This window comes from Heteronotia binoei, chromosome 7 (assembly GCF_032191835.1).
Source record: "Heteronotia binoei isolate CCM8104 ecotype False Entrance Well chromosome 7, APGP_CSIRO_Hbin_v1, whole genome shotgun sequence".
In the NCBI taxonomy this organism is placed as follows: domain Eukaryota; kingdom Metazoa; phylum Chordata; class Lepidosauria; order Squamata; family Gekkonidae; genus Heteronotia; species Heteronotia binoei.
The window spans coordinates 119060316-119087260 of NC_083229.1; the positions used below are offsets into that span (position 1 = coordinate 119060316).

The 26945-nt window shown below is 46.8% G+C and overlaps 1 protein-coding gene across 1 annotated transcript in view; it reads left to right on the plus strand.

Annotated features, from left to right (window-relative positions):
- The window catches only part of PIGN (phosphatidylinositol glycan anchor biosynthesis class N), a 137932-nt gene extending 133391 nt beyond the window's left edge, over nt 1–4541 (plus strand). Inside the window, exon 28 of the mRNA XM_060244280.1 lies at nt 3851–4541. Within this exon, the coding sequence (XP_060100263.1) occupies nt 3851–3974 (124 nt within the window). The 3' untranslated portion in view covers nt 3975–4541. The remainder of the gene's footprint in view (nt 1–3850) is intronic.
- The last annotated feature ends 22404 nt before the right edge of the window (nt 4542–26945 follow it).

Below are 26945 nucleotides of genomic sequence, written 5' to 3' on the forward strand. Positions count from 1 at the left end.
TCACAATCGACCTCTCAGACCTTTACCAAGCAAAGACCATGGAAACCTCCTTTTCAGCGCCGTCAACGCTCTCCCAGACAGCAAGATCTCTGGAGAAAAAAGCCTCAACACCAGAAACAACCGTTCCAACAACGGCCACGTGTGCAATCGTCCAAAAAGCCATCTCAACCAACTAAGCAGTCTCTTTGACTCTCTTCCAACCCTACCGCTGAGTCCTCTGTACCAGACCAGACTACTCCCATTTTACCCAACTTGGCATTCCATCACCACCGATTCCTGGGTTCTCACCATTGTGCGTCTAGGTTACGCAATAGAGTTCGCTTCACCTCCTCACCTCCGTTACTTTATAGTTACTCCACCCTCTCCTCACCTCCAACAGGAAATTCTGGACTTGCTCCAAAAAAACGCAATAGAACCAGTTCCTCCTCTACACCGCGGGACGGGGTTCTATTCAAGGTACTTCCTAGTCCCAAAGAGGGACGGGGGCAGGCGCCCTATCCTGGATCTTCGGAAGCTAAACGAACACATAATTTACAAGAAATTCAGAATGATTTCTCTCCAGTCCATACTCCCTCTCATTCCCCAAGACTCCTGGATGGCTTCCCTAGATCTTCAGGACGCCTACTTCCATATAACAATCCGCCCCCACCACCGCAGGTACCTGCGTTTTGCAATAGGTCATCAACACTTCCAATACCGATCCCTACCCTTTGGACTTTCCACTGCACCCAGAGTGTTTACAAAGTGCATGGCAGTGGTGGCAGCTGCCCTGCGCCTTCAGAACATTTCAGTATTCCCGTACATAGACGACTGGCTCCTGATTGCACCAACTCAGCACCAGCTGCAGAGAAATCTCGACACAACCCTCTCTCTGCTGGCCTCCCTGGGCCTCTGTGTGAATACCACCAAATCACACCTCATGCCGACCCAGGACCTCCAGTTTATAGGTGCTCGTCTATGTACGTCCCCTCACTTGGCGTTCCTTCCGCACGACCGCGCCCAGTCCATCATATCACTGGCCAATCTATTTCTTCTCAACCCATGCCAGTCTGCTTTCAACATTCAGAGACTCTTGGGCCTCATGGCTGCGACCACTTCGGTGCTTCGCTTTGCTCGACTGAGAATGCGACATCTTCAACTCTGGTTCGTCCGGGCTTACCACCCGCATGCACAACCACAGAGCACTCTTCTCACCGTTCCCCTAACGGCTTTGCACTCCCTTTGTTGGTGGACAATACTAGAGAATCTCTCATCCGGAATGCCCTTCCTTCTTCCTCTGCCATCAGTTGTTCTAACCACGGACGCCTCTATGTGGGGATGGGGAGCCCACTTAGAGGGCAAGACCGTCAGAGGCCTTTGGACAGGGGCCGAGCGGGCAAATCACATCAATTGCCTGGAATTGATCGCAGTTCACCGGGCCCTTCATTCGTTCCTGCCTTTAGTCGCAGGTCGTCATGTTCAGGTCTCCACCGACAATATGGCGACTGTATTTTATGTCAACAAACAGGGGGGCACAAGATCTCTTCGGCTATGCCGCATTGCTATACGGCTCTGGGAATGGTGTGTGAAACACAACATCTACTTGACTGCTATCCACCTTCCGGGTGTGGAGAATGTTCTGGCCGACTCCCTCAGCAGAATTCGGATAGACGACCACGAGTGGTCCCTCAATCAAGTCTACCTCCGGCGCATCTTTCGCTGCTTTGGGATACCCAGGATAGATGTTTTCGCCTCAAGGGACAATGCGAAATGTCCTCGTTTTTACACCAGGAGGGGCAACGATGCGTTCCTGCACACCTGGAAAGGGCCACTACATTACCTGTTTCCACCGACCCCCCTCATAACACGGGTGTTAATCAAGATTGCTCGAGACGGCACAGACTGTATCCTCATTGCTCCATGGTGGCCACGGCAGCCATGGTTCACGAGACTACTTCAAATGTCAAGTCACACCTACCGCCGGCTTCCTTTAGCGGGCGATCTCTTGACTCAAGCGAACGGCAGGGTGCTGCATCACAATCCACGCACCCTGGCCCTAACAGCATGGAGGATCCGTCCTCCTTCCTCTCTACAGAGGTAGCGAATGTTATCCTTAATGCTAGGAAGCCTTCCACCAGACTTTTGTATAAACACAAATGGAAGCGTTTCTGTTCTTTCGCTGCCTCCAATCACCTCCGAGCAGAATCTGTGCCTCTCAATCTGATCCTGGACTACCTACTTTCGTTGCAGACATCAGGCCTCTGCTACTCCTCCTTAAGGGTTCATCTTTCGGCTATCTCCGCGTTCCATGACCCGGTAGAGGGTAAAACAGTTTTTTCCCATAAGTTAACGAAAGCCTTTCTTAAGGGCATGCTGCACTTGCATCCACCTACTAAACCTTTTGCCCCTTCTTGGAGTTTATCCCTAGTTCTCTCTTGCCTAATGAGAACCCCATTCGAACCTATGGCCACCACGCAGCTTAACCTCCTGTCCTGGAAAACAGCATTGCTGGTAGCCCTTACCTCAGGCAAATGGGCAAGTGACTTATGCGCCTTTCGCCATGACCCTCCCTACACCATTTTCCATAAGGACAAGGTTGTTCTGCGACCGGATCCTGCGTTCCTTCCTAAGGTTGTCTCCCAGTTCCACCTGTCGACTACAACTTCTCTGCCAACGTTTTTCTCCAACCCATCCGACCAGGGACAACGAGCCCTACATTCGCTGGACGTTAGAAGGGCTTTATCCTTCTACCTTGATCGTACACAACCTTTCCGTAAGGACCCTAATCTGTTTGTGGCCTACGGAAATCCTCACAGAGGACACAAAATCTCTACCCAGAGACTATCTAAATGGGTAGTTAGTGCCATCAGGTTGTGCTACGAACTGGCTAATCAGCCTCTGCCCGAAGGTCTTAAGGCCCACTCTACTAGAGCGGTCTCGACGTCTTCGGCTTTCCTGCAGGGCGTCTCCCTAGAGGACATTTGTGCGGCTGCATCGTGGTCCTCACCATCCACGTTCGTCTCCCACTATGCTCTAGACGTTCGTGCGAGACGTGACGCCTCCTTCGGTCAAGCGGTCCTCAGATCCATCTTCCACTGAAGTCAGGGGTGAGTGCATCCGCTTCCATCTCTGTGTTGCATAATATCATATGCTTTGGTTAGGTGACTAACTTTCTTCTTTACCAGCACCCTCCTCCAGGACATTTAGCTGGCTAGTCACCCATGTGTGGGACTGCACAGAGACCACGAAGAAGATAAACAGGTTGCTTACCTGTAACTGATGATCTTCGAGTGGTCATCTGTGCAGTCACACACGCCCACCCAGCCTTCCCCGCTGCTGGCCTTTTCTTATCGTTCCTTACCTTATACTTTTAGTGTCAGTGGCGGCTGGAAGAAACTGAGTGGGATGGCCGCTCCCCCCCCCCGCTCCAGGCATGCGCGGTCGGTGCCTGCTCCTCGGGGCGGGAGGAAAGCGCGCCAAAAATCCCTATAGGCGAGCTATTGGAGCTCCGAGGTATGGATCCGTTGCCTGCGGCAAGACCCATGTGTGTGACTGCACAGATGACCACTCGAAGATCATCAGTTACAGGTAAGCAACCTGTTTTTATTCTCTGTGGCTCTTATTTTAAGCAGGTTTGGCCACCCTTGCTCTACATGTTGAGAGATTAAATCTGCCTATGGTTTTTGTGTTGTCTCTGCATTCTGTATTGCTATGGCTAACTCCATTAATAAACTGTTGATGAATGGACCTTTCTGGTGGCAAAGCCATCAAGGTTATCTTGCTTGAATTTACCAGTGAGCTTGGTTTCTGGTAAGCTTTTTGAAGGACAATCTTTTTTCCCCCTAACCAATATTTTTCTGTCTATCCGCAGCATTAGCCACTACGTCCTGGTCATGTCCTTTGCCATCTTCTTGATGCTTTTAAGTGGACTGTCCCAGCTGCTGACCACAAAGAGACTAGAGCTGTGGAAAAGAACCAAGCGCCATTCATTGTGACCAAATGAATGATTGATATTTTTTTTTTGAAACCTTCAGTCAACCTGAGGAACAAATAAAGTTAACTTGAATACCTGGAAAACTTGATGCTACAAATGGCACCTTGATAACTCTTCCTTCCCTGTTTTTGGGATCTGAATCTTATCTTACAGACACACAGACACATGCACACACTGGAGTGCGTCGTAAGGATGCCCGTTGTGCTCAGTACACCACTTGTGAATCAGGTGGTCGCTAGGACATCTGAGAAATCACCTTGGAAAATATGACAAGTTCATGCCAAAATCTATTGCCTATAGCAAGCATTTTGCCCACTGTGTCTCTCAATGTTCACTTCTGGAATTAGTAACGGACCGAAGTGTGGGAAGATCAACACTGCTCTGTTGGGCTTCATTATAGGTCTTTGCTTATTCCCAAGGAAAGACCACATTTGGAGACTTTCATATATGAGATAAGACTGGGGGCGGGGACTCTAATTATGTTGTTATTTTTAAAGGATGCATGTTTTAGTGTACATTTTAAAGAAACTGTTCTTTTTTAATAAGAAAATGCGATGGGTTAATTTTACATTTTGTTGCTGTTGTTTATTGAGGGTTTTGCGTTCTGATGCGCCCGCAGCCAAGGATGAGATTTTGCTTTGCCGGTTCCCCGCTCTTCTGAGGAGCTCAGTTATCCTCGTCCTCTGAGTTAAATTAGAGTGGGAGTCAGTGATTTGCCCAAAGGTGATCAAGATGCACAGTGGAGGAAGGACCGAAATTTCTCCCCATTCTGACTGACGCGTTTTTCGCTGCAACGAAGGGAAAATTCGCCAAGGTACTAGGAATCTGTGATAGGATCTCCCATCTCTTTACACTTTAATAAGAAGTAGGGGAGGCTAGTGGAGGAGGGGACGTTGATTGGGGACCACGGTGGGGAAAGTGGTTTCAGTTTGTGCCCGCCATCCTGTTTCCACATGGGTTAGATCCAGCTATCAAGCAGATTGTTTTCCTTATGGATAGCCAAGGGCTTATTAATTGCCTTCTTGCTCTCTTTGTACAGATCTTCTGCTTGCTTCATTTGAGAACAGACAGAATTTGCCTTTAGCAGGGAAATGTTGATATGACTTAATGGCATTTGCCGTTGTCTATAACTGTGTCTTTGAAATTAGGCTGGAGGGCACCACCGTACACCAAGAGACCTGTTCCTTCCCGTACCAAATATTCACAACCTCTGAACCCCCCCTCCCCCCAAAAAGTCATAAGCATAAGAGCCAGTTTGGTGTAGTGGTTAAGTGTGCAGACTCTTATCTGGGAGAACCGGGTTTGATTCCCCACTCCTCCACTTGCGGCTGCTGGAGTGGCCTTAGGTTAGCCATAGCTCTCACAGAATAGTACTTAAAAGGGCAGCGTCTGGGAGAGCTCTCTCAGCCCCACCTACCTCACAGGAGTGTTTGTTGTGGGGAAGAAGATAAAGGAGATTGTAAGCTGCTCTGAGATTCAAAGTATAGGGCAGGATATAAATCCAATATCATCATCATCACCTTCTTATCCTTAGTCACTGCACATGGCAGCATCACCGGAACTCCCAAGGAACCACAACAGACCCATGAAATGTGCACACCATGTTGGCAGCCAAAAATTGTAAGATGCCAATAATGTATAGATGCATCAGTCAATCCATTTAGCTTTTTGGCAATACAGCTGTTGAATCTAGGCATCCCAGTAGGCATGTTGGCAGTGTGAAATGGGATACTAACATCCATCTCTTCATCCGCCCCCTGTCATGATGTGATGGGAAAGCAATCATCTACTTAGGCACTTTCACTGTGTTTTTGCAGCTGGATCTTCCTGTGCGAAACAGGAAAATCTACTTGCAAAAAGTGGCTAAAGTGCATTGAAAGTGCATTATCCAATGTGTGTGAAATTATTTATTCACTTATTTCATTAGATTTGTATCCCGCCATCCCCTTAAGGGCTCAGGGCAGCTAACAAAATGTTAAAATCAACAATTCAGCTTAAAAACAATATAATGAAACAACAGTATAACAGTTTACAGAACTATAGGCTAGTCATGAAGAGCCCCGTGGCGCAGAGTGGTAAAGCCACAGTACTGCAGTTGGAGCTCTCTGCTCACGACCTGAGTTTGATCCCAGCAGAAGCTGGTTCAGGAAACTAGCTCCAGGTTGATTCAGCCTTCCATCCTTCCAAGATCAGTAAAATGAGTACCCAGCTTGCTGGGGGGAAAGTGTAGATGACTGGGGAAGGCAATCGCAAACCACCCCATAAAAAGTCTGCCGTGAAAACGTGAAAGTAACGTCACCCCAGAGTTGAAAAAATGACTGGTGCTTGCACAGGGGACTAGCTTGACCTTTAGGCTAGTCATCCAAGATTCATTCAAAGTCTCACAATGGCAGCTGTTCCTTCAGCTAATCCATGTGCCACGTGTACTCTTGGAACAAGGAAACAGGCATAGGTACTCAGTGCTATGGATAAAATACTGTAAAAACATCCTGTCCCTGTTTCATGGGAGTTGATACCTTACCAAGCGACACAAGCCACTCAGATTTTCCAGAGCAGTAAGAGGCAATGCAGCACTTAAACTTAAAGCTCTCTGATTTTCAATAAATGTGAGCCCACCACACCTGTAAGCAGATTGCTCTCCAACCAGACAGAAACCTCAAATTACATTTTGCAACAGAAGCTTCTGTTTCTGTTTAACAGCATCAACGAGCGGCGTTTCAACTAAATGTGTTTAATTTTGCATCATATGCGCATGTGAGATTGCCAGCTCTGGGCTGAAAAACGAAATGTGCTTTGTTTTGCAGAATTCGTTCCATCACTTAGTAAACTGAATTCGGGGCTTTTTTTTGTAGAAAAAGCCCAGCAGGAGCTTCCCCGAGCCTTCCCCAGTACGCCTGCTGCAGTGGGCACACTGAGGAAGGCTGAAGGCTTCAGGAAGATGTTTAAAGATGCCTCCCCATGCCTTCCCCAGCGTGCCAGCCGGAGCTCTGGCCAGCCCAGGCAAAGCACTGCTGCTGTGCGCTCCTGTCCAAAAAAAGCCCTGAAACTGATTATGCAGAAGATTTGGATTTGTGTGAGGTTATAAGAAGAAGGCTGTAAGCAAAAGGTGAGGGCAGAATATGCCATCTTTATTAGGTAGGCTGGGGTTCCCAACCTTTTCCAGGCTGTGGGCACTTTCTGGGTTCTGACGCAGCCGGGTGGGGGAAGCCACAAAATGGCCGTCATAGGAGGTGGCACCAGCCAGGAAGTGGCTGATGAAAATCTTTGTGCTGTGGTGGAAGCTGATGCTAAAGCAACATTTTCTATTAAAAAAAAATCTAGAGCCAGTCAAATCTCCAATCAGAAGCAAATCTCCAAAGCAAAAGCCCAATTTGGTACCACCCACTTTCTAAAAACACTTGGTGGGTACTGGGAAAGATGTCAGCCACGGCACCCATGAACCAGCCCTGAAATAGACCTTTTGGAAAAACGTAGTCCAAGTAGGGGACAAGACCATTGGTTAGAGATATGGGATGACTATGGTCACGGGTAGAATTCTAGCAGAAGCTCCTTTGCATATTAGGCCACACACCCCTAATGTAGCCAATCCTCCCAAGAGCTTACCAAAAAGAGCCTTGTAAGCTCTTGGAGGATTGACTTCGTCAGGGGGTGTGGCCTAATATGCAAATGAGCTCCTGCTAGAATTCCACCCCTGGCCATGGTACTTCTTCACTGGGGAAAAACGATAAGCTTTTACATATGTATGAATGCATGGATTGGGAAAGTTGACGTGAACGTTTGGTTCCCAGCCTCTGCTCTACTAATATGCCCAGCAAGATGAATTGGCTAATTCCCTCTGACAATGTTGGTGACCTTACTTGACGCCCTCTGACTATTTTATTAACTTTGTTACTAGTGAAATTATATCTGGGGCTATTTTACAAAGGGCCTGATTGGCTGCGCTGTTCCTGGATTTCCTCTTGAGTGAGAGCAGGCACGAGTCTTTTGGCGGCCTGTCCGGAAGCCAGCAGAACTCAGCTAGTTAAGCAGTCGTAGCCAGCCTGTTGTATTGTGGAATTATGCTCCTCCCCCCAGTACATAAAGAAGAAGACCACAGATTTATTCCCCACTCTCCATCCAAATCTCAAAGTGGCTTACAATCTCCTTTATCTTCTCCCCCCACAACAGACACCCTGTGAGGTGGGTGGGGCTGAGAGAGCTCTCCCAGAAGCTGCCCTTTCAAGGACAATTCCTGTGAGAGCTATGGGTAACCCAAGGCCATTGAAGCAGCTGCAAGTGGAGGAGTGGGGAATCAAACCCATTCCTCCCAGATAAGAGTCCATGCACTTAACCACTACACCAAACAGATTCTAATTAATGAACTGTGTATGCACACAAAAGCTTACATCCAGAATTAAATTTTGTTGGTCTTAAAGGTGCCAGTGGACTCCAATGTCATTCTAGTACTTCATATCTGAAGAAGTGTACATGCACACAAAATAAACTTCGTTGGTCTTAAAGGTGCCAACAAGGGGGAGGGAAAGGGGGAAAGTAAGCAACTTTAATTTTAAATGTGGTCTCCAAACTGCCAGCTGGCTTGGCTTAGAGAAGTGATTTAAAGAGGGAAATGCCTTCTCCATGCCAACCAGTGGGGTGCTGGGGCTCCTTTGCATATTAGGCCACACACCCCTGATGTAGCCAATCCTCCAAGAGCTTACAAAAAAGAGCCTTGTAAGCTCTTGGAGGACTGGCTACACCAGGGGTGTGTGGCCTAATATGCAAAGGAGCTCCTGCTAGAATCCCACCCCTGACTATGAGCGACACAATATGTGTGAAAGAACCACATGTGGCTCCCGAGATGCAGTTTGGCCACCCCAGCCTACAACATACCTACGTGGGTTCTCTCAGAGCAACGGAAGTCACACTGACAGCTGGTGGTTGTTTCTTCTGGACTCATCAGTCCAGCCTTAATTTTCTTTATCCAGCAGTGAAGTTTTCTTTCAGCAGCTCTCAACCCCTTGCACAACTCCGGTCTCCGCACTTAAAAAAAAAACCAGTCCAGAGAGGTCACCCTTTTTAATGGGAAGCAAATTGGCTCAGAACTTCTGGCTCATAAATATCATGCCTCCCCATAACCTTACAAATGTCGTTCCAGTTGCAATTAACAAACTGTTTATCGATTGGCCATGCTCACTGAACATATGAACAAGTGGGAGGGTTGGTGATTTATGAATTGCAGGCTGCCCATGCAAGGAAAATGAGAGAGTGAAGTTGCAAGCCCTTCTTTGGAGATATTTTGAAGCAGGCATTTTAGAAGAAGAAGAAGACTGCAGATTTATACCCCGCCCTTCTCTCTGAGTCAGAGACTCAGAGCGGCTTACAATTTCCTATATCTTCTCCCCCCACAACAGACACCCTGTGAGGTGGGTGGGGCTGAGAGGGCTCTTCCGGCAGCTGTAAGTGGAGGAGTGGGGAAGCAAACCCAGTTCTCCCAGATAAAGAGTCCATGCGCTTAACCACTACACCAGGGGTGGCCAAACTTGCTTAATATAAGAGCCACACAGAATAAATGTCAGACATTTGAGATCTGCTGGACATGAATATCAAGTGTTTGAGAGCCACTAGGAAGGATAGAAGGAAGGAAGGATGGAAAGCAGCTAGATGGGGGAGGGAGGTTGAGGTGGAAAGAATGCAACTTTAACTTTGCATTCTCCAAGCCACCAGCTGGCTTGGCTTGAATAAGTGATTTAAAGAGAGAAATGCCATCTCCAAGCTGGCAAACAGGTTGGTGGGGGCTTCAAGAGCCACACAATGTGTGTGAAAGAGCCACACGTGGCTTCTGAGCCACAGTTTGGCCACCCCTGGCTCTAAAAGAGCTGCAGTGCCTATTTTTTAAAAAAATCGGAATCCCTATCTAGCTACAGTTGGCAATTACCCAAGTTCCACAGGGAACAATTTGACTTACTTCTTGCAACTAAATTTTTCCTCTGGCTTCAAAGAGAATTTACCACCAGCAGCCTTAGCTAAATTAGAGCCTTTTAAAAAGCATGGGAATACTGGGCCCTGGCTTACCCCAAACCAGTTTTGTTGCAGCTAAACCAAACTTGGCAGGCCCCTTTTGAGTAAACAGACTCAGAGGAGTATTTGAAGTTATTAAATAGGTCTTTTGTGTTTTTGTTAGAGGAAGTTATATTTACACAGAGAGTAAGCATGCAGAAAAAAACAAGGGAGTGTTACATAAACACCATTCCTCCCATGGAGACCAGAAAAATAGAATACAAAAAGAACTGTCTCATCTAGAAAATAGGATCAAATTTACAAACTTTTAATAAAGGGGGTTAATAACGCTGAAATATTCTGCATCACCACCAGATGTTCACATCATATAGCGAATTCGGGTAATGTTACCTCATTGGTGGTGAACCTTTTCGGTATGATGAAGTTAATTATACCAACAACAATTCCTCGGTTTGTGCGCTTATGTGACTTTGTTGCTGTGTTATGCTCAAGCCTACCTGTGTTTATCCACAAGTAAATCCAACTGATTTCCGAGGAGTTTACCATTTACACAGAAAAGTTTAGGATTACGGAAGCAGAAGTGAATGTTTAGGCTTCGTTGGAGATTATGTGGTTTGCATCTCACAGATCAGGGGTGGCCAAACTTGCTTAACCTAAGAGCCACGTAGAATAAACGTCAGATGTTTGAGAGCGGGAAGGAAGGAAATGCATGGGAAGAGAGAGAGAGGCTGAAAGAAAGCAACTTTAACTTTAAATGCATTTTCCAAGCTGCTGGCTAGCTTGGCTTGGAGAAGTGACTTAAAGAGATGAGTGCCTTTTTCAAATCAGCTGACAAGGCAATGGGGGCTACGAGAGCCACTCAATTTGTGTGAAAGAGCCACAGTTTGGCCACCCCTGCCATAGATCTTAGCCAGGCTTTCCTTTTTCTTATTACTGTTATGGTCTTTCCATGCTGTTTCCCCTTTGTGGGAGGCCTGTCCTGCCAACTGAGGAGACCCACACAACTGCCTATGATTTTGGGGAACCAGGTTTGTTTTAGTCTATAAACCATAGGTGTCGCACTCATTTTTTACGAGGTCCAAATCTGACATAAATGAGACCTTGTCGGGCCGGGCCATGTGTATCATAAAATGTAATGCCAGGTAGCGAACATATAAACTTTATAAAGGGCACAGATACACAATTACGTATTTTTTAACTTAAAATAAAACATGTTTAAAATATTAGCACGCTTGCAATATTTTGTTTTACAGTCTCTAATAAATGTCACCTCTTGCTATGAATTATTGCATCAAAAACTGCAGACAATGTGCTGTATCAGTCTTGAATATGTGCTGTTCAGGTGTGCACATCTGTCAGTTGCAAACCTACTTTTGATTCATTACAGACATCTCATGGTCAATGCTTTGAGCCTAAGACTCAGAGGAACATGAAGCAGCTGGGCATTGTGAGCTTTTGTACAGAAGTTGCTTCACGTACTAGTCAAGAACATGTGAAGGCGCCATGGCACAGACTGAGGGCTATGTGCTTGTCTACAAAACTATCGTTTCCCCCAGAAAAATGACTACAACTCCCCCCCCCCCCAAAAAAAAACAACTACAAGAACAGAGAAACAGTCACGTACAGTGGTCAGTGTCAGGCTACTGTCTGGGAAGTCTAAATTCAAGACCCCCAATCAAAGGAAAATGTGAAAGAAAAATTAAGGAAAATTTGTTGGGTAAACCTGGGGTGGAACACACACTCAAGCCTAATTTTGATATTTTTCTTCTAAATAGTTCACATGCTTTCCTATTGAGAAAGACTGGAGGGCATGAGTACAGTGAAAAAGAGGAGGGGAACCCAGTTACAACCATAACAAGCCCAACAAAACTCTCTCTCTCTGTAGCAAGGCAAAATGTTCATACCTTCACTAAAACGTTGCTAGTCTTAAAAGCACTCTTTGTAGTTCTCTTGACCTGATGGTGGGGACTGGCAAAGGAAACTCTGGCTCTTTCTTTCCTTCCCTGGGGCACGAGGAGGAGGAGGAGCCTCAGCCATTCATTAGAAGGAAGAGAGGCTTGTCTCAGTAGCTCTGCAGAGTGATTAATTGAGCCTGGCAAACTTAATCACCCAGCAGAGCTATAGAACCAAGTTCCCTCATTGGCTGAGGCTGCTCCTCCCTTTGAGAAAAGGGAGGGGGGAGAGGGAAAGGCTGCTTCGCTGCTCTGGCTTATCTGAGAAGAAACACAAAATGGCGACCGAAAAAAGCAGGCAAAGGAAAATATAGCAGACGACAGCCAGTTGCCGGAGGGCCTGATTGGAGCCCTCTGCAGGGCTGATCCAGCCCACGGGCCGTATGTTTGACACCCTTGAGCTAGCCACTAGATTGGATCTTCTCACCTACACAGGGTTTCACCTCCCCTACCACCACCACTAGCCCTTTCAAGAGACAGGTTAAAATGGCACAAGGTCTGCTCATCACCTGATACTGGCCTAAAAATTGAATACTCTATTCTCTCAGGGAAGTAGAGCCAAACCACCCTGAAAGGCTGAGCTACCCTTCACTCCATCTGCTCTTTTGCTGAGCCAGACCTGAGCTACCATTTTTCTCTGCCTGCGGCCGAACTCCTCTCGTATGTCGTGTGGTGCTTCCCTCCACTGTTCCAAAAGTGATGGACACCAGAGCAGCATGCCCACAGGCGCGGCTGAGTGGCTGTTCCCCTTTCCAGGGCGGGACAGCCTCCTGTCCATCATAGTTGGCTTACCCTGGGCTCAGTAGCAAATGTGTGTTTGGAACAGGCGTAAGACTGTCCAATCTTGAATTCCACTGAGTGGCTGGGGATCACGTCAAGGAGCAACAAGGATGGGCTTTGCCTGTTGTGCCTCCTCAACTGATATTGTTTCCTCTCCCTCTTCCCATTCAAATGAAAGTTATTGTTTGCTCTTAAGCACTTAACCTTCTCTTGCTCCATTGACTTGACTTGTACCCAGGGGTGGAATTCTGGCAGGAAGTCCTTTGCATATAAGGCCACACACCCCTGAAGCAGCCAATCCTCCAAGAGCTTACAAAAAAGAGCCTTGTTAAGCTCTTGGAGGATTGGCTATATCAGGGGGTGTGGCCTAATATGCAAAGGAGCTCCTGCTAGAATTCCACCCCTGCTTGCACCCCGTTTCATTCCCTCCATTCAGTTGCTGCACTTCCGCTCACTAAATCCTAAAATCCTTTCTTTATCTCTCTTAGGGTTGCCAGGTCTGGAGACTTTGGGGGTGGAGCTGGGAAAGGGTGAGGTTTGATGAGGGGAGGGGCATCAGCATGGTACAATGCCATTGTGTTTTGTAACCAGCTGCTATTCTGGAAGCTTTGCCCCATATGTGGAGTTGTGTGGACTTTTTCACCATTAGACTTCTTCTGTGATGGCATTTTGTAACCAGCTGCTATTCTGGAAGCAATACTGTATGTTTAAATACAGGGCCAGTTTGTTGTAGTGGTTAGGTGTGTGGACTCTTATCTGGGAGAACCAGGTTTGATTCCCCACTCCTCCACTTGCACCTGCTGGAATGGCCTTGGGACAGCCATAGCTCTCGCAGAGTTGTCCTTGAAAGGGCAGCTTCTGGGAGAGCTCTCTCAGCCTCACCTACCTCATAGGGTGTCTATTGTGGGGGAAGGAGATAAAGGGGATTGTAAGCCACTCTGAGACTCTAATTCAGAGAGAAGGGCAGGATATAAACCTGTTATCTTCTTCTAAATATTGTCAAGTCTTTGTCACTTAGATATATGTTTGTACACACTTTGGAGTGATAACAAGTATATTTCTGGTGTTGATTATATTGTTCCATATTTACACATCAGAACCTGTTGGATTTATATTTTCTGCAGGGGAGCTGATCTCCGCCAGCTGGAGAGCAGGGGGGGGGGGGTTTACACAAAATGTTTCTTTATTGTAGAAAATTGATATATACAACAAGAAAAGAGCAAAAAGCGGGAGATCTCCAGTCCTCACATGGAGGCTGGCAACCCTCTCTAACTCCCTGCTCCAAGCCTTTTCTTTTTGTTCCCTTCCTTTGGTGCACCCAAACACATCCTCAGCAGAGACCAAAGCATATCTCAGAGGAAAGCAAAGGGGCCAAAATTCCTGGAGAAGAAAAAAAGTCCTGTTCCTTTCAATGTTTTAAAGGGACAAGACTATTTTTCTCCAGGCAGTTGGCAACCCTACCAGTCATGCCGCGGAAAACTGGCCAGTTTGCACCCCCCAACTGCACTTGTTCCAATGTGTTGCAAAGGGAATTTGGGAAAGCAATAAGTTTCCAGACTACTGCATGAAATGTTCCCTCATTAAAGTTAATATATATTAACAAGCAACATTTAAACCGGCCCTTTGGCTAAATGGCTTTACTAAGGCTTTTTAATGGCGGTTTCGGGAGCAGGGGGACTCTGTGGCAAGCAGTTTAGAGAAGAGGCATCAGGAAGATGGTACCCACAGCCAAAGCAATCATTGTCTCACCCCCAGAAGTAATTGCATTCAATTAAGCACCACACTGACATCATAGCTGGGGTAATTAACAACTTGGTGTTTGATTGGGAAAATATGGTCTGGTAGATGTTCAAGCCTGCTGCAAATGTAATTGCTTGTTGAGCACCACAGATATTTAAAACTCGAGCAGCCAGTCTTATGGGGAAGGGCAGAATAAATCTCACATTTGTCTATTGACTTGAAAATACAAAGCTCTTGTCCTGAGTCACATTGGTCTTCCAGTGGTCTGCCCCGTTCTTAGGTCTTTTTGTCTATTCTGACTGAAGATATTGGATTTATATCCCACCCTCCACTCCGAATCTCAGAGTCTCAGGGCTGTCACAATCTCCTTTACCTTCCCCAATCCCACAACAGACACCCTGTGAGGTGGGTGGGGCTGAGAGACAGCAGCTGCCCTTTCAAGGACAACTCCTACGAGAGCTAAGGCTGACCCAAGGCCATTCCAGCTGTGCAAGTGGAGGAGTGGGATGGGACGGTAGCTCAGTGGTAGAGCATCTGCTTGGTAAACAGAAGGTCCCAGGTTCAACCCCTGGCATCTCCAACTAAAAAAAAATGGTTCAGGCAAATAGGCATGAAAAACCTTAGCTTGAGACCCTGGAAAGTCACTGCCAGTCTGAGTAGACAAGACTGACTTTGATGGACCAAGAGTATGATTAGGTATAAGGCAGCTTCATATGTTCATAAACCCGGTTCTCCCAGATAAGAGTCTGTGCACTTAACCACAACACCAAACTGGCTCTCATTGGCTGTGGCTATCCTGGGTCTCAGGCAGAGGTGTTTCGTATCACAAACTACCTGGTTCTTTCAGGTGGGTAGCCGTGTTGGGCTGAAGCAATAGAACAAAGTTTGAGCCTATCAGCACCTTGAAGACTGGCAAAGTTTAATTCTGGGTATCAGCTTTTGTATGCAAGTAAGGACACTTTTTCAGATATGTACACAGGACTGCCAACCACATGAAGAGACAGTTTCCTGCCCCTGTAAGAGAGTCATGTGTGGAAAGGGGCAGCTGAAGTTTTTTTGTGTGGCATGGACACAAATCCTGGTGAATAGCATCCCATTAAGTAGGTTTGCCAGCCTCCTGGTGGTAGAGCAAACCATGGACTTGTTGAGACAAGGAAAGCTGGAAGCTCCGTGCAAATAACGTCTCAAACCACCTTCCTTATAACCATATTTAAGGAAACTGTTTGTGAAGCGACTAGAAGAAGAAGAATTGCAGATTTATACCCCACCCTTCTCTCTGAATCAGAGACGCAGAGTGGCTTTCAATCTCCTTCATCTTCTCCCCCCCACCACAGACATCCTGTGAGGTGGGTGGTGGAACTGAGAGGGCTCTCACAGCAGCTGCCCTTTCAAGGACAACCTCTGCCAGAGCTATGGCTAACCCAAGGCCATTCCAGCAGGTGCAAGTGGAGGAGTGGGGAATCAAACCCGGTTCTCCCAGATAAGAGTCCACACACTTAACCACTACGCCAAACTGGCTCTCAAACTTTGTTCTATTGATTCAGCCCAACACGGCTGCCCACCTGAAAGACTAGTTCTGGAGAGGTTTTCCCTAGCCTGTAAAAGCTTGGAAAAAGTGACCAGTGAAAACAGGACTTGCGTACCAGTTCCACCTGTTGCTGCGATTTGCACTTCAAATGGATTTGAGATCCTTTATTTTCTGAACTCCAACACAAGGAATGGAAGAAACCCTGTTTGAATAATATAACAGATTGTGTTTGGATATAAAAATCTTTGCCTGATGGATCACAGGGGTTGCCTGTTCCACCTATTGGTATTTATAAGAGACTAGTCTTTAATTGGAATGTGAATTTCATCTTTATTTCACATAAATTACCGATTTAATAAGGAAGGTGGTTTGAGACTTTATTTGCATGGAGCTTTTGGCTTTTCTAGTCTCTAGGCAAGGCCGGATTAACAATTAGGCAAATTAGGCAATTAGGCAAAGTAGGCACTGGCCTCTGGGCCCCCACAGCTTTAGGAGCCCCGGGCCAGCTTCCCCCTCTCCGGTTTCCCCCCTGCTTGCATCCCTTCCAGCCTGCGCGTGCAGCCAGCAACTGAGCCGCTCTTTGCCCAACTTGCCTGGTGTGGCTGCCACTGGTGGCAGCGCCAAGTTTGCCTCTCTCTGCCTCTCTCCTGCAGCTTTGTCAAGGGGGCTTTTGAGAAGGTACCTGCAGGCTGCAGAGGGGGCTGTGGGTGGCGGGGTGGGCACTCCAACTCTGAAATAATTTGCGAGGGGCCCCTTAGAGCCCCGTGGTGCAGAGTGGTAAAGCTGCAGTACTACACTCGGAGCCCTCTGCTCACGACCTGAGTTCGATCCCAGCGAGCGGAAGCTGGTTCAGGTAGCCGACTTGAGGTTGATTCAGCCTTCCATCCTTCTGAGGTTAGTAAAATGAGTAACCATCTTCCTGGGGGGAAAGTGTAGATGACTGGGGAAAGCAATGGCAAACCACCCCGTAAAAAGGTCTGCCGTGAAAGCGTTGTGAAAGCAACGTCACCCCAGAGTCGGAAACGACTGGTGCTTGCACAGGGGACCTTTCCTTCCCCTTCCCCAAGATTTTGGCTGCCTAGGGGCCTCCATAGGGTTTAATCCAGCACTGTCTCCAGGTGGTGGCTGAAGGTCTTCTGGGATTACAACTGATCTCCAAGCGACACAGATCAGTTCCCCTGGAGAAAATGGCTGCTTTGGAAGGTGGGCTCTAGGGCATTATGCCCCATTGAAGTTTCGGGCTTTATACTCCATAGAAGACCTCAGGAATTTCCAATCCTGCAGCTGGCATCCCTGGCTAAAGAAGGAAGACATCTCTTCTCCAGGTTGTTGGCGATCCTACCCCCCCCCCCCCCTTTCTGGTCAGTTTCTGGATAAAGGCTATTTTTCACATAATGGAAAGAATGGGAGACAGGCTGATTCTTGAATGTTTAGTGCCATTTAAGGCAAAAGAATTTACAGTGCTACACCTTAAGGACCTTTACAGCATGAGGCTTCCAGCCGATTTTAACTTTCATTTTCAGTCCAGGCATTTTCTGTGTTTCAAAAGCAACCTCTCTGTAAATACTGCAGTTGAGTTTTCTGCCTTTAGCCCCTGATATCTTTTCAGATACAGAAAATGTATTTGTATGTGTGCTGGAACTTTTAGATGCAGGACTTTTTTTGGGGTGGGGGGAACTGGGTTCTGGAACTTCTTTGTGGAAACAAACTTCTCAAAAAAATGTTTAAAAGTTCAGGAGGGGCATTCATGTGTTTCTCCTTCATTTCCCTCTGGAGAGTTCTGGCACCTCTTTTCCCAGGAAATAAGCCCTGTTTCAATGAATTAATATTTTCTCTTTGCTCCACTTTTTGACTCCTTTGTTCTATTCTTGGACCTTAACCCCACTGGGTTTCACTTCTTAGCCTACTCCACTGGTTCCATCCCTAGATGAGATCTATACCATGTCAGGATTTATGCCTTCCAAGAGTTGACAACTTTAACTGTAGTTAACTAATATGCTAATACAGGGATGGAATTCTAGCAGGAGCTCCTTTGCATATTAGGCCACACATCCTTGATTTAGCCAATCCTTCAAGAGCTTACAAAAAAGAGCATTGTAAGCTCTTGAAGGATTGGCTACATCAGGGGGTGTGGCCTAATATGCAAATGAGCTCCTGCTAGAATTCCACCCCTGTGCTAATAACAGTGAAACCAATAAATAAGTTTGAGTTAAATATTTTCCTAGGGGTTCTGCAGATATTTTAAGAATGTCATTGAGGTTTGTGATCATGACAGAATTACGCAGATGGTCAGCTAACTTATCTTATGGGAGTAACTGCTAAATGGGTTTAAAATGAAAATGTTTGCCCATTGACAAATGTTGCATTATAAAATGCTTTCCATCCCAATGTGCATATTTCATAAACTAGACAAAAAAGGTATAGTAAAATCAAACTCTGTGAATAGTGGTATTTACAAGGAGTTATTGATGTTCCCAAAATTGTCAATACATTTGAAGAATTGGAGGGGGGGGGAGTAGGATTGCATGGTTTATTACCAACATTGACCAGCGTAAAGGACAAAGAGTCCAACCGCACCTATAAGACCAACAACGTTTTATTCAAAGTATGAGCTTTTGTGTGCATGCACACTTCCTCAGATTCAAAGAAAGGGAGGGTAGCCCTTCAAACTAGACAGAGGCTAACGAGGAAGTTAGCATGTAACTTTTTTGTTCATTTTGCCGTTCAGCCTCTGTCTATAAGTTTGAAGGGCTACCTTCCATTTCTTTGTATCTGAGGAAGTGTGCAAGCACACGAAAGCTCATACCTTGGATAAAACTTTGTTGGTCTTAAAGGTGCCACTGGACTCTGACTTTGTTCTGTTGCTACAGACCAGGGGTGGCGAAACTGCTGCTTGGGAGCCACATGTGGCTCTTTCACACACATTGTGTGGCTCTCAAAGCCCCCACTGCTCCATCGGCAAGCCTGAAGAAGCCATTTGTCGCCTTAAATCACTTCTCCAAGCCAAGCCATCTATTTGCTTTCCTTCTTTCCTTGCAGCTCTTAGACATCTGTCTTGTGGCCCTCAAACATCTGATGTTTATTCTATGTGGCTCTTACGTTAAGCAAGTTTGGCCACCCCTGCTACAGACCAACACAGCTGCTCACCTGGATTGATCAAGGCATGCTTCTGAGATACTGTGGGATATACTCACAACTACCTACAAGTCTTATAACTTGGAGCTGATGTAATGCTGGCTCCCTTTTAATTTAAGAGGGCCCTTATAACGTCTCCATCCTTCCTCATCTGTGGCTAATACAATGATTAACAACGGTTATGCTAACCTACGGTTCCATTTAACCAGGATGTGGAACCAATATTCAGCTGTGGTCAGGAGTCTAGTGAAATGGCAACCTTGGTTAATATTAGCAGTAACTGAAGTTAAAGTCCCAAGAGCAGCATGTGCTACTGTAATTCTCAGCACCTGCCAACCTTTGTAATTGCTAGAGAGGGAGATAGACCTAGATAATTTCTTGAAGGCATTGTATGATGCTTGAATTTTACAGTAAATCCCATAATTTAAGTCACAAGGCTTATTTCTGGGGTGTAGCAGGCTACCTGAGGAGACCTGTGGTGCAGTGTGGTAAAGCTGCAGTACTGCATTCCAAGCTCTCTGCTCACAACTTGAGTTCGATCCCAGCGGAGGCTGGGTTCAGGTAGCCGGCTCAAGGTTGACTCAGCCTTCCATCCTTCCGAGGTGGGTCAAATGAGTACCCAGCTTGCTTGGGAGTGGGGAGTGTAGATGACTGGGGAAGGCAAGGGCAAACCACCCCGTAAAAAGTCTGCCGTGAAAACGTTGTGATGCGATGTCACCCCAGAGTCAGAAATGACTGGTGCTTGCGCAGGGGATTAGCTTTTTTTTTTTTTTAAACACAGGCTACCTTGGCAAAACATTGAGTGTTGAACACATAAACTCACATAGAAGAAGAAGAAGAATTGCAGATTTATACCCCGCCCTTCTCTCTGAATCAGAGACTCAGAGCGGCTTACAATCTCCTATATCTTCTCCCCCCACAACAGACACCCTGTGAGGTGGGTGGGACTGAGACAGCTCTCACAGCAGCTGCACTTTCAAGGACACCCTTTGCCAGAGCTATGGCTGACCCAAAGCCATTCCAGCAGGTGCAGGTGGAGGAGTGGGGAAACAAACCCAGTTCTCCCAGATAAGAGTCTGCACACTTAACCACTATACCAAACTGGCTCTCATAGCTGAATCAGACCCTGAGCCCATCAAGGTCAGTTTTGTCTACTCAGACTTGGAACAGCTGCCCAGGGTCTCTTTCCCATCACCTCCTGCCTGGTCCTTTCCATTAGAGAAGCTGGGGATTGAACTTGGACCACTCTGAGCCACGGCCCCTTCCTGCTACATGATGGAAATGTCAATAAAATTAACACAGACAGATATTTAACAGTGCAGATAGTAAGGGAGGGGAGCAATGCATATTATTATTAGAAACAGACCCAGGTTTAACCCCTTTTAAATAACACTTTTTGTTTTATGTCATTAGCAGGCCAGTTCCTGCAAGCTAATTATTGCATGGGTCTTCAACAACTCCTCCTCAGAGGCCATTTACCAAGATCCCAAGCTTTCAGATGTCATGTTTGTCTTTTAAAACCGTGCACATAGTGGTGAGTAAGGCTTCGTGAGAGAGGGAATGTCTTAATGAATCTCAGCGCCGAAGGAAAAAACGTTTTAAAATATGAAAGAACGTTGGATTTATTTTTCACTAAGTCATCCCAGCCCTCACTTAATTCCTTTGCGGATCTCCTTACCTCAGTAAGATCTGACAGGACATCTTTTCCAATATGGATCTTCTGAGGAACGGTCTGCAATACTTCTTGGCTCGTAGGACAGAGATGAATCCCGCTCTTGGGGTAAATACAGACTACCATTTCACCACACGTCTGCACTTCATTGGCGGATTAATTTCCCTTACTCTTCACCTCATGGAAGATTGGCTATCTATATCTTCCTGCTAAGTGGCTGAGCAGCATGTGCCGAAGTGGTCATCTGTATCCGGAAAAAAATTACCAAGGGCACAGTCAATAATGTGGAGTAATGATTGATTGATCTTCTTCAGAGGAATTTACCTAGCAGTAGAACGTGCATATTGTAGCTCTTTCTATGAAGACTTAGAAGAGCTGTGTCTCCAAGCATGGACAGAGCTTTTAAGACCTACCAGCTAAATCTTCTGTATAACATATGAACATATGAAGCTGCCTTATACTGAATCAGACCCTCAGGGGTCCATCAAAGTTGGTATTGTCTACTCAGACTGGCAGCGGTTCTCCAGGGTCTCAAACTGAGGTTTTTCCCGCCTATTTGTCTGGACCCTTTTTAGTTGGAGATGCCGGGGATTGAACCTGGGACCTTCTGCTTACCAAGCAGATGCTCTACCACTGAGCCACCGTCCCTCCCCATGTTGGGGAATATTCACTTAAATGATCATTTTCCATTATTAGTTTTGCCCCCATTTTTTTTTCCTGGCTTCAGGTCCTCTGCCTCACATTTTGGTCATCGGCGTTCCCCCAGACACTCAATTTAACCAGCTAGGGGATATGACCAAACTGGTAAGTTTCTGTTTGGTAAATGGTCAACTGCAGGGCTTCTTTTTGTAAAAAATGAAAAGCCCAGAAGGAACGTATTTGCATATTTGGCCACACCCCCTGACATCACTTGTTTTGTACAGGGTTTTTGGTAGAAGAAGCCCAGTGGGATCTCATTTGCATATTAGGCCACATCCCCTGCCACCAAGCCAGCCGGAACTTCTTGCCTGTGCATTCCTGCTCAAAAAAACAAACAAACCCTGGTTAACTGTACCTACCTGTGATGGGCAGATTTTACAACCTCCTGGTGATGGAGAAAATAGCCACTTTGCAAGGTAGAATTTGTGGCATTTACAGCCCACTCTGCGCTGGCGGGTTGGAGGTCCCCAAACTGGGGGGAACCCTGCCCCCAGTGGGAGCTTGGCAGCCCTATTCTAACTCATTCTCCAGTTATGGCCCAAGACCTCAGCTTCTCCCTTCTGGCAAGACAAATCCTGACAGACTATATAGCTGGCACTAAGGACCAGGTTGTCTGGCTGGAGGGTAGCACCTGAGGAGGAGGAGGAGCATCATGGACACTATGATGTAGGGAAGCCAGCCCCCAAATGGGACCTGGGGATTCCCCAGTATTACAGCTCATCTACAGACTTAAAATCTACAGGCTACAAAGATCAGTTCCCCTGGAGAAAATGGCTGCTTTAGAGGGTGGGCTCTATTGCCCTGTATCCCACTGAAGTCCCTGCCCTCCCCAGGTGCAACCCCCAAATCAATACGGTGAAGAAAAGAAGGGGGGAACTGAACCCATTGCATTCTCTCTTCTGAAAGCCCCTCCAGCTCAGTTTTGTGTCCTTTGTGAAAACCTGGATTTGTTTTGGAGTCATGATGTTTCAAAGGACTGAGTCAAGCATTCATAGGAAATGTGCATTTCAGAAGCTGTAGATCTCTTTGTTCTTCTGGGTTCTCAATTTTAAATATGACACTTGAATTTTTAACATGTTGGGGGGAGGTGAGTAGTGAAAAAGGTAAAATCATTAGGTTAAATAGCCTTAATATAAGACTGTTGAGTTTTGACGCTAAAGGAATAACTTCCTGTGATCAGGAGAAGAGAGTCTGTAAGGAGTACAAATTGCTGATCTAGGATCTCAGAAACCTGGGTTTGAATCCCCACTATGCCAAAGAAATTGACTGGGCGATTTTGGGCCAGACACATACTTTCAGTCTAACCTACCTCACAGACGGTTGTGGTCAGAATAAAATGGAAGATAGGAGAATTATATAAACTGCCTCAGATCCCAAAATACTCTCCAAGTTTCAAAAGGATTGGGCCAGGGGGTCCAATCCTATGAGCCCCAAAAGAAGGTGCCCCTATCTTTCATTATTTCCTATGGAAGGGAGGAATTGAAATGGTGTGCGGTTCCTTTAAATGTGATGGCCAGAACTCCCTTTGGAGTTCAGATATGCTTGTCACAACCCTGCTGCTGGCTCCACCCCCAAAGTCCCCAGATATTTCTTGAACTGGACCTGGCAACCCTAACTTTAGCACAACGATGCTGAGTGTCAGAAATATTAACAAATGTAACCTCACTCCAGGGGAAAGTCATTTGACAGCAGCTCACCAAAGGAACGGCAAACAATCCCACACATGGTCAGAAACCTGAAGATGACCGTGGGTAAAAGAGAGATGGGGAGGGGGTAAATCAGGTCAGAGTGTGGGCTAGGAGAGTGAGAGGAGATGAGAGCCGAGATGGGAGCCAAAGAGCGCCGGGGAGAGAGAGCACTGCAAATAAAGGGCAAGATATTTGCACTGGACGGGAGAGCAACCAGGGACAGAATTATCCATAGGCGGAAGCTGAAGTGGTGTGGTCAGAAAGGAGTAACAGAGGCAAATCAGCCTGATGGCTGAGATTTGGGCTAGGCTCGAGGGATCTGCAAGAGGGGCAGTGTGTACATATAACAAGAAGGTGGGAGACATTTCGGGGCCTCCCCTTTGGAGGATGGAGCTGGAGGCTGATGGAATGGGAGGGGAGACGGCAGCAGAGGGCCTGGATTGTCCCAGCAGACTTGCAGATCAATCCCATGGAATTAAAAATAGCTGTATGCATATTGACTGTTTTCATTAGCAGCTTTAAAACCCAATGAATCACATTTCTCATCTTCACAGTTTCCGGAGCGATATTAGCAGATCATTTACCCAACCGCCACTGTGAGTGTAATTTTTAGATGTAATATGTGACAATATTTTGACACAGGTAACGAACCCCTTTTTTTCATCAGAATCCGTGATTTGCTTAGTCGATCCCATTTGATGTTAGTGAACAAAGGTTTCCCAGCTGTTCTTAGAATCATAACCTTAGACAGGGTCGTTTTGTAGAAAAATAGGTGGTGGAGCTCATCCAGGGATTGTTATGCAGCTGCACCCCAGTGACAGGGGATTCCCACCTCCAGCAGCATGGCCGGTAGCCGGTACTTCACCGGTAGCCAATCACAGATAGAGGTCATGTGTGAAAGTGAATCAGGACACTTCAGGACCAGCCAGAACAAGACAATAGTCCAAGAATGTGGCAGCAAAACAAAACTGTGAACCTGTTGGAACATCTTTCAAGGGAAGGCTTTGGGAGCTGAGAATAGGCCTGAGTGGCATTCCATGATGGGAAGAGGGGGAAGAACAGAGGTCTGGGAGACAAAAGCTAGATGTGGGAAAGCAGTTCAGGGTGGGATTGGGGGATGGGACATTGATCAAAAGGAGCAGAGGCAGTGATGGGTGGGCGTGGGCCCTGTAGTTCATGAGGGTCATGAGAATGTTTGAAGCTTGCAGACTGAGAGTCTTTGTGTATATAACTGATGAACGGTGGTAAATATTTTCCTGAACGCTATCCCGGCTGCTACAGACTGGGGGTGGGAGGTGGGAGGTGGGTGGGTGGGCAGGCAGGAATGCATGTTTGATTTGGCCTCCTGTGTCAAGCTCCCTGCAGATCTCTTCCTGGTGAGCTGTAGTTCATGTGTTTTGTAGGTGATCTTTGTTTCTAATATTTGGCTGTATGACCAGGGCTTTTTTTGTAGCAGGAACTCCTTTGCATATTAGGGCACACACCCCTGATGTAGCCAGTCCTCCAAGAGCTTACAGGGCTCTTAGCACAGGGCCTACTCTAAGCTCCAGGAGGATTGGCTACATCAGGGAGGTGTGGCCTAATATGCAAAGGAGTTCCTGCTACAAAAAAGCTGTATCCCAAAAAGGTGAAGGTGTGACCTTTCTCCAGGCCTGATGGTTTTCTTTGTTCTTGGAAGACTTTAAAAAGTGTGTGCGTGGGCAGGGGTCATGGGATATAAACATTCAGTCCTGGACTTGAGCTCCCAAGGAATAACTACAGATACCTATCACACAAGCCTGCTGATTATGAAGCCCTGCCCTCCTCACCCGATTACACTGCTTATGCGCATATCATAAAATGGTTTACAGTTACAGTTCTCTTGCCAAGAAGATAGGTCAAGAGGGATAGCCATGTTAGTCCATCTGTAGCAGTAGAAAAAAGAAGACGACTGCAGATTTATACCCCGCCCTTCTCTCTGAATCAGAGACTCAGAGCGGCTTGCAATCTCCTTTATCTTCTCCCCCCACAACAGACACCCTGTGAGGTGGTTGGGGCTGAGAGGGCTCTCCCAGAAGCTGCCCTTTCAAGGACAACTCCTATGAGAGCTATGGCTAACTCAAGGCCATGCTAGCAGCTGCAAGTGGGGGAGTGGGGAATCAAACCCGGTTCTCCCAGATAAGAGTCCGCACACTTCACCACTACACCAAACTGAGTCTAGGAGCACCTTGAAGCCTAACAAAATTTGTGGCAGGGTTGTAGCTTTTATGAGTCACTGTTCATTTCTTCAGATACAGCTAGAATGCGAATCCATCTGTCATATCTTGGAGCGTGGAGTGATTTCAGATGCTGAATGACAACAGCAGGCAAATGACAGGTGAATGATAATAGCAGGTGTGATGGGATTAGATGTGATATTCAGAGGAGAAATCAATGCTGGCTATGAGACAGGAAACCTTGGTCTTGATTTGGTCCAGGAGGATGCCTTGTCTTGAGCTTCATTATCAATTGCCAATTCAGTAGTCTCTCTTTTTAATCTCCCTTTGAAATTATCTGGCAAGAGAACTGCTACTGTTAGGTCAGCAACTGAATGTCCTGGAAAGTTAAAATGTTTCCCAAGATGAACTCACATTCTAGCTGTATCTGAAGAAGAGAGCAGTAACTCATGAAAGCTCCTCTCTGGCCCTGTCACAAATTCTGTTAGTCTTTAAGGCACTCCTGGTCTCTTGCTCTTTCTAGATAGCCAGTTTGGTGTAGTGGATAAGTACACGGACTTTTATCTGGGAGAACCGGGTTTGATTCTCCACTCCTCCACTTGCAGCTGTGGGAATGGCCTTGGGTCAGCCATAGGTCTTGCAAAGTTGTCCTTGAAAGGGCAGCTTCTGGGAGTGCTCTCTCAGCCCCACCCACCGCACAGGGTGTCTTTTGTGGGGGGAGGAGATAAAGGAGATTGTAAGCAGCTCTGAGACTCTGATTCAGAGAGAAGGGCAGGGTATAAATCTGCGGTCTCCTCCTCCTCTTGCCAGCATGTGTGGTGGTTATTCTGTCTGTATAGTGAGTTGCATGAATGTAGAGTTGCCAAGTCCAATTCAAGAAATATCTGGGGACTTTGGGGGTGGAGCCAGGATACATTGGGGGTGGAGCCAGGAGCAAGGGTGTGGCAAGCATCATTGAACTCCAAAGGGAGTTCTGGCCCTCACATTTAAAGGGACCACACACCTTTTAAATGCCTTCCCTCCATTGGAAATAATGAAGGATAGGGGCACCTTCTTTTGGGGCTCATAGAATTGGACACCCTGGTCCAATCTTTTTGCTACTTGGAGGGTATTTTGAGGAGAGGCACCCGATGCTAAGCTGCAAATTTGGTGCCTCTACCTCAAAAAGCAGCCCCTCCCCCCGAGCCTCAGATACTCACGGATCAATTCTCCATTATACCCTATGGGAATTGGTCTCCATAGGGAATAACGGTGTGCCCAGCAGACATTCCCCTCCCTCCTCCCACTTTCTGATGACCCTGAAGTTGGGGGAGGGACTCCAAAATGGGGGGATCCCCTGCCCCCACTTGGGGATTGGCAACCCTACGTGAATGGCATCTATTTTCCCTTCACAGCAGCCACATTTCCATGTTGGTGATATTCATCATTCGCTCCCCCCTCTCTTTTGTCTTGCGATGGCAAAACTGTCGCCTTGCCTTTTCCTTCTCTTGGCACTTGTGACACGTCAGTCAGGCCCCCCCCCCGCCCCCAGCAAGTTCATTAGAAAATGTCTTGAGACAGGAATGGCAGTTCTGGGCCCAGAGCTA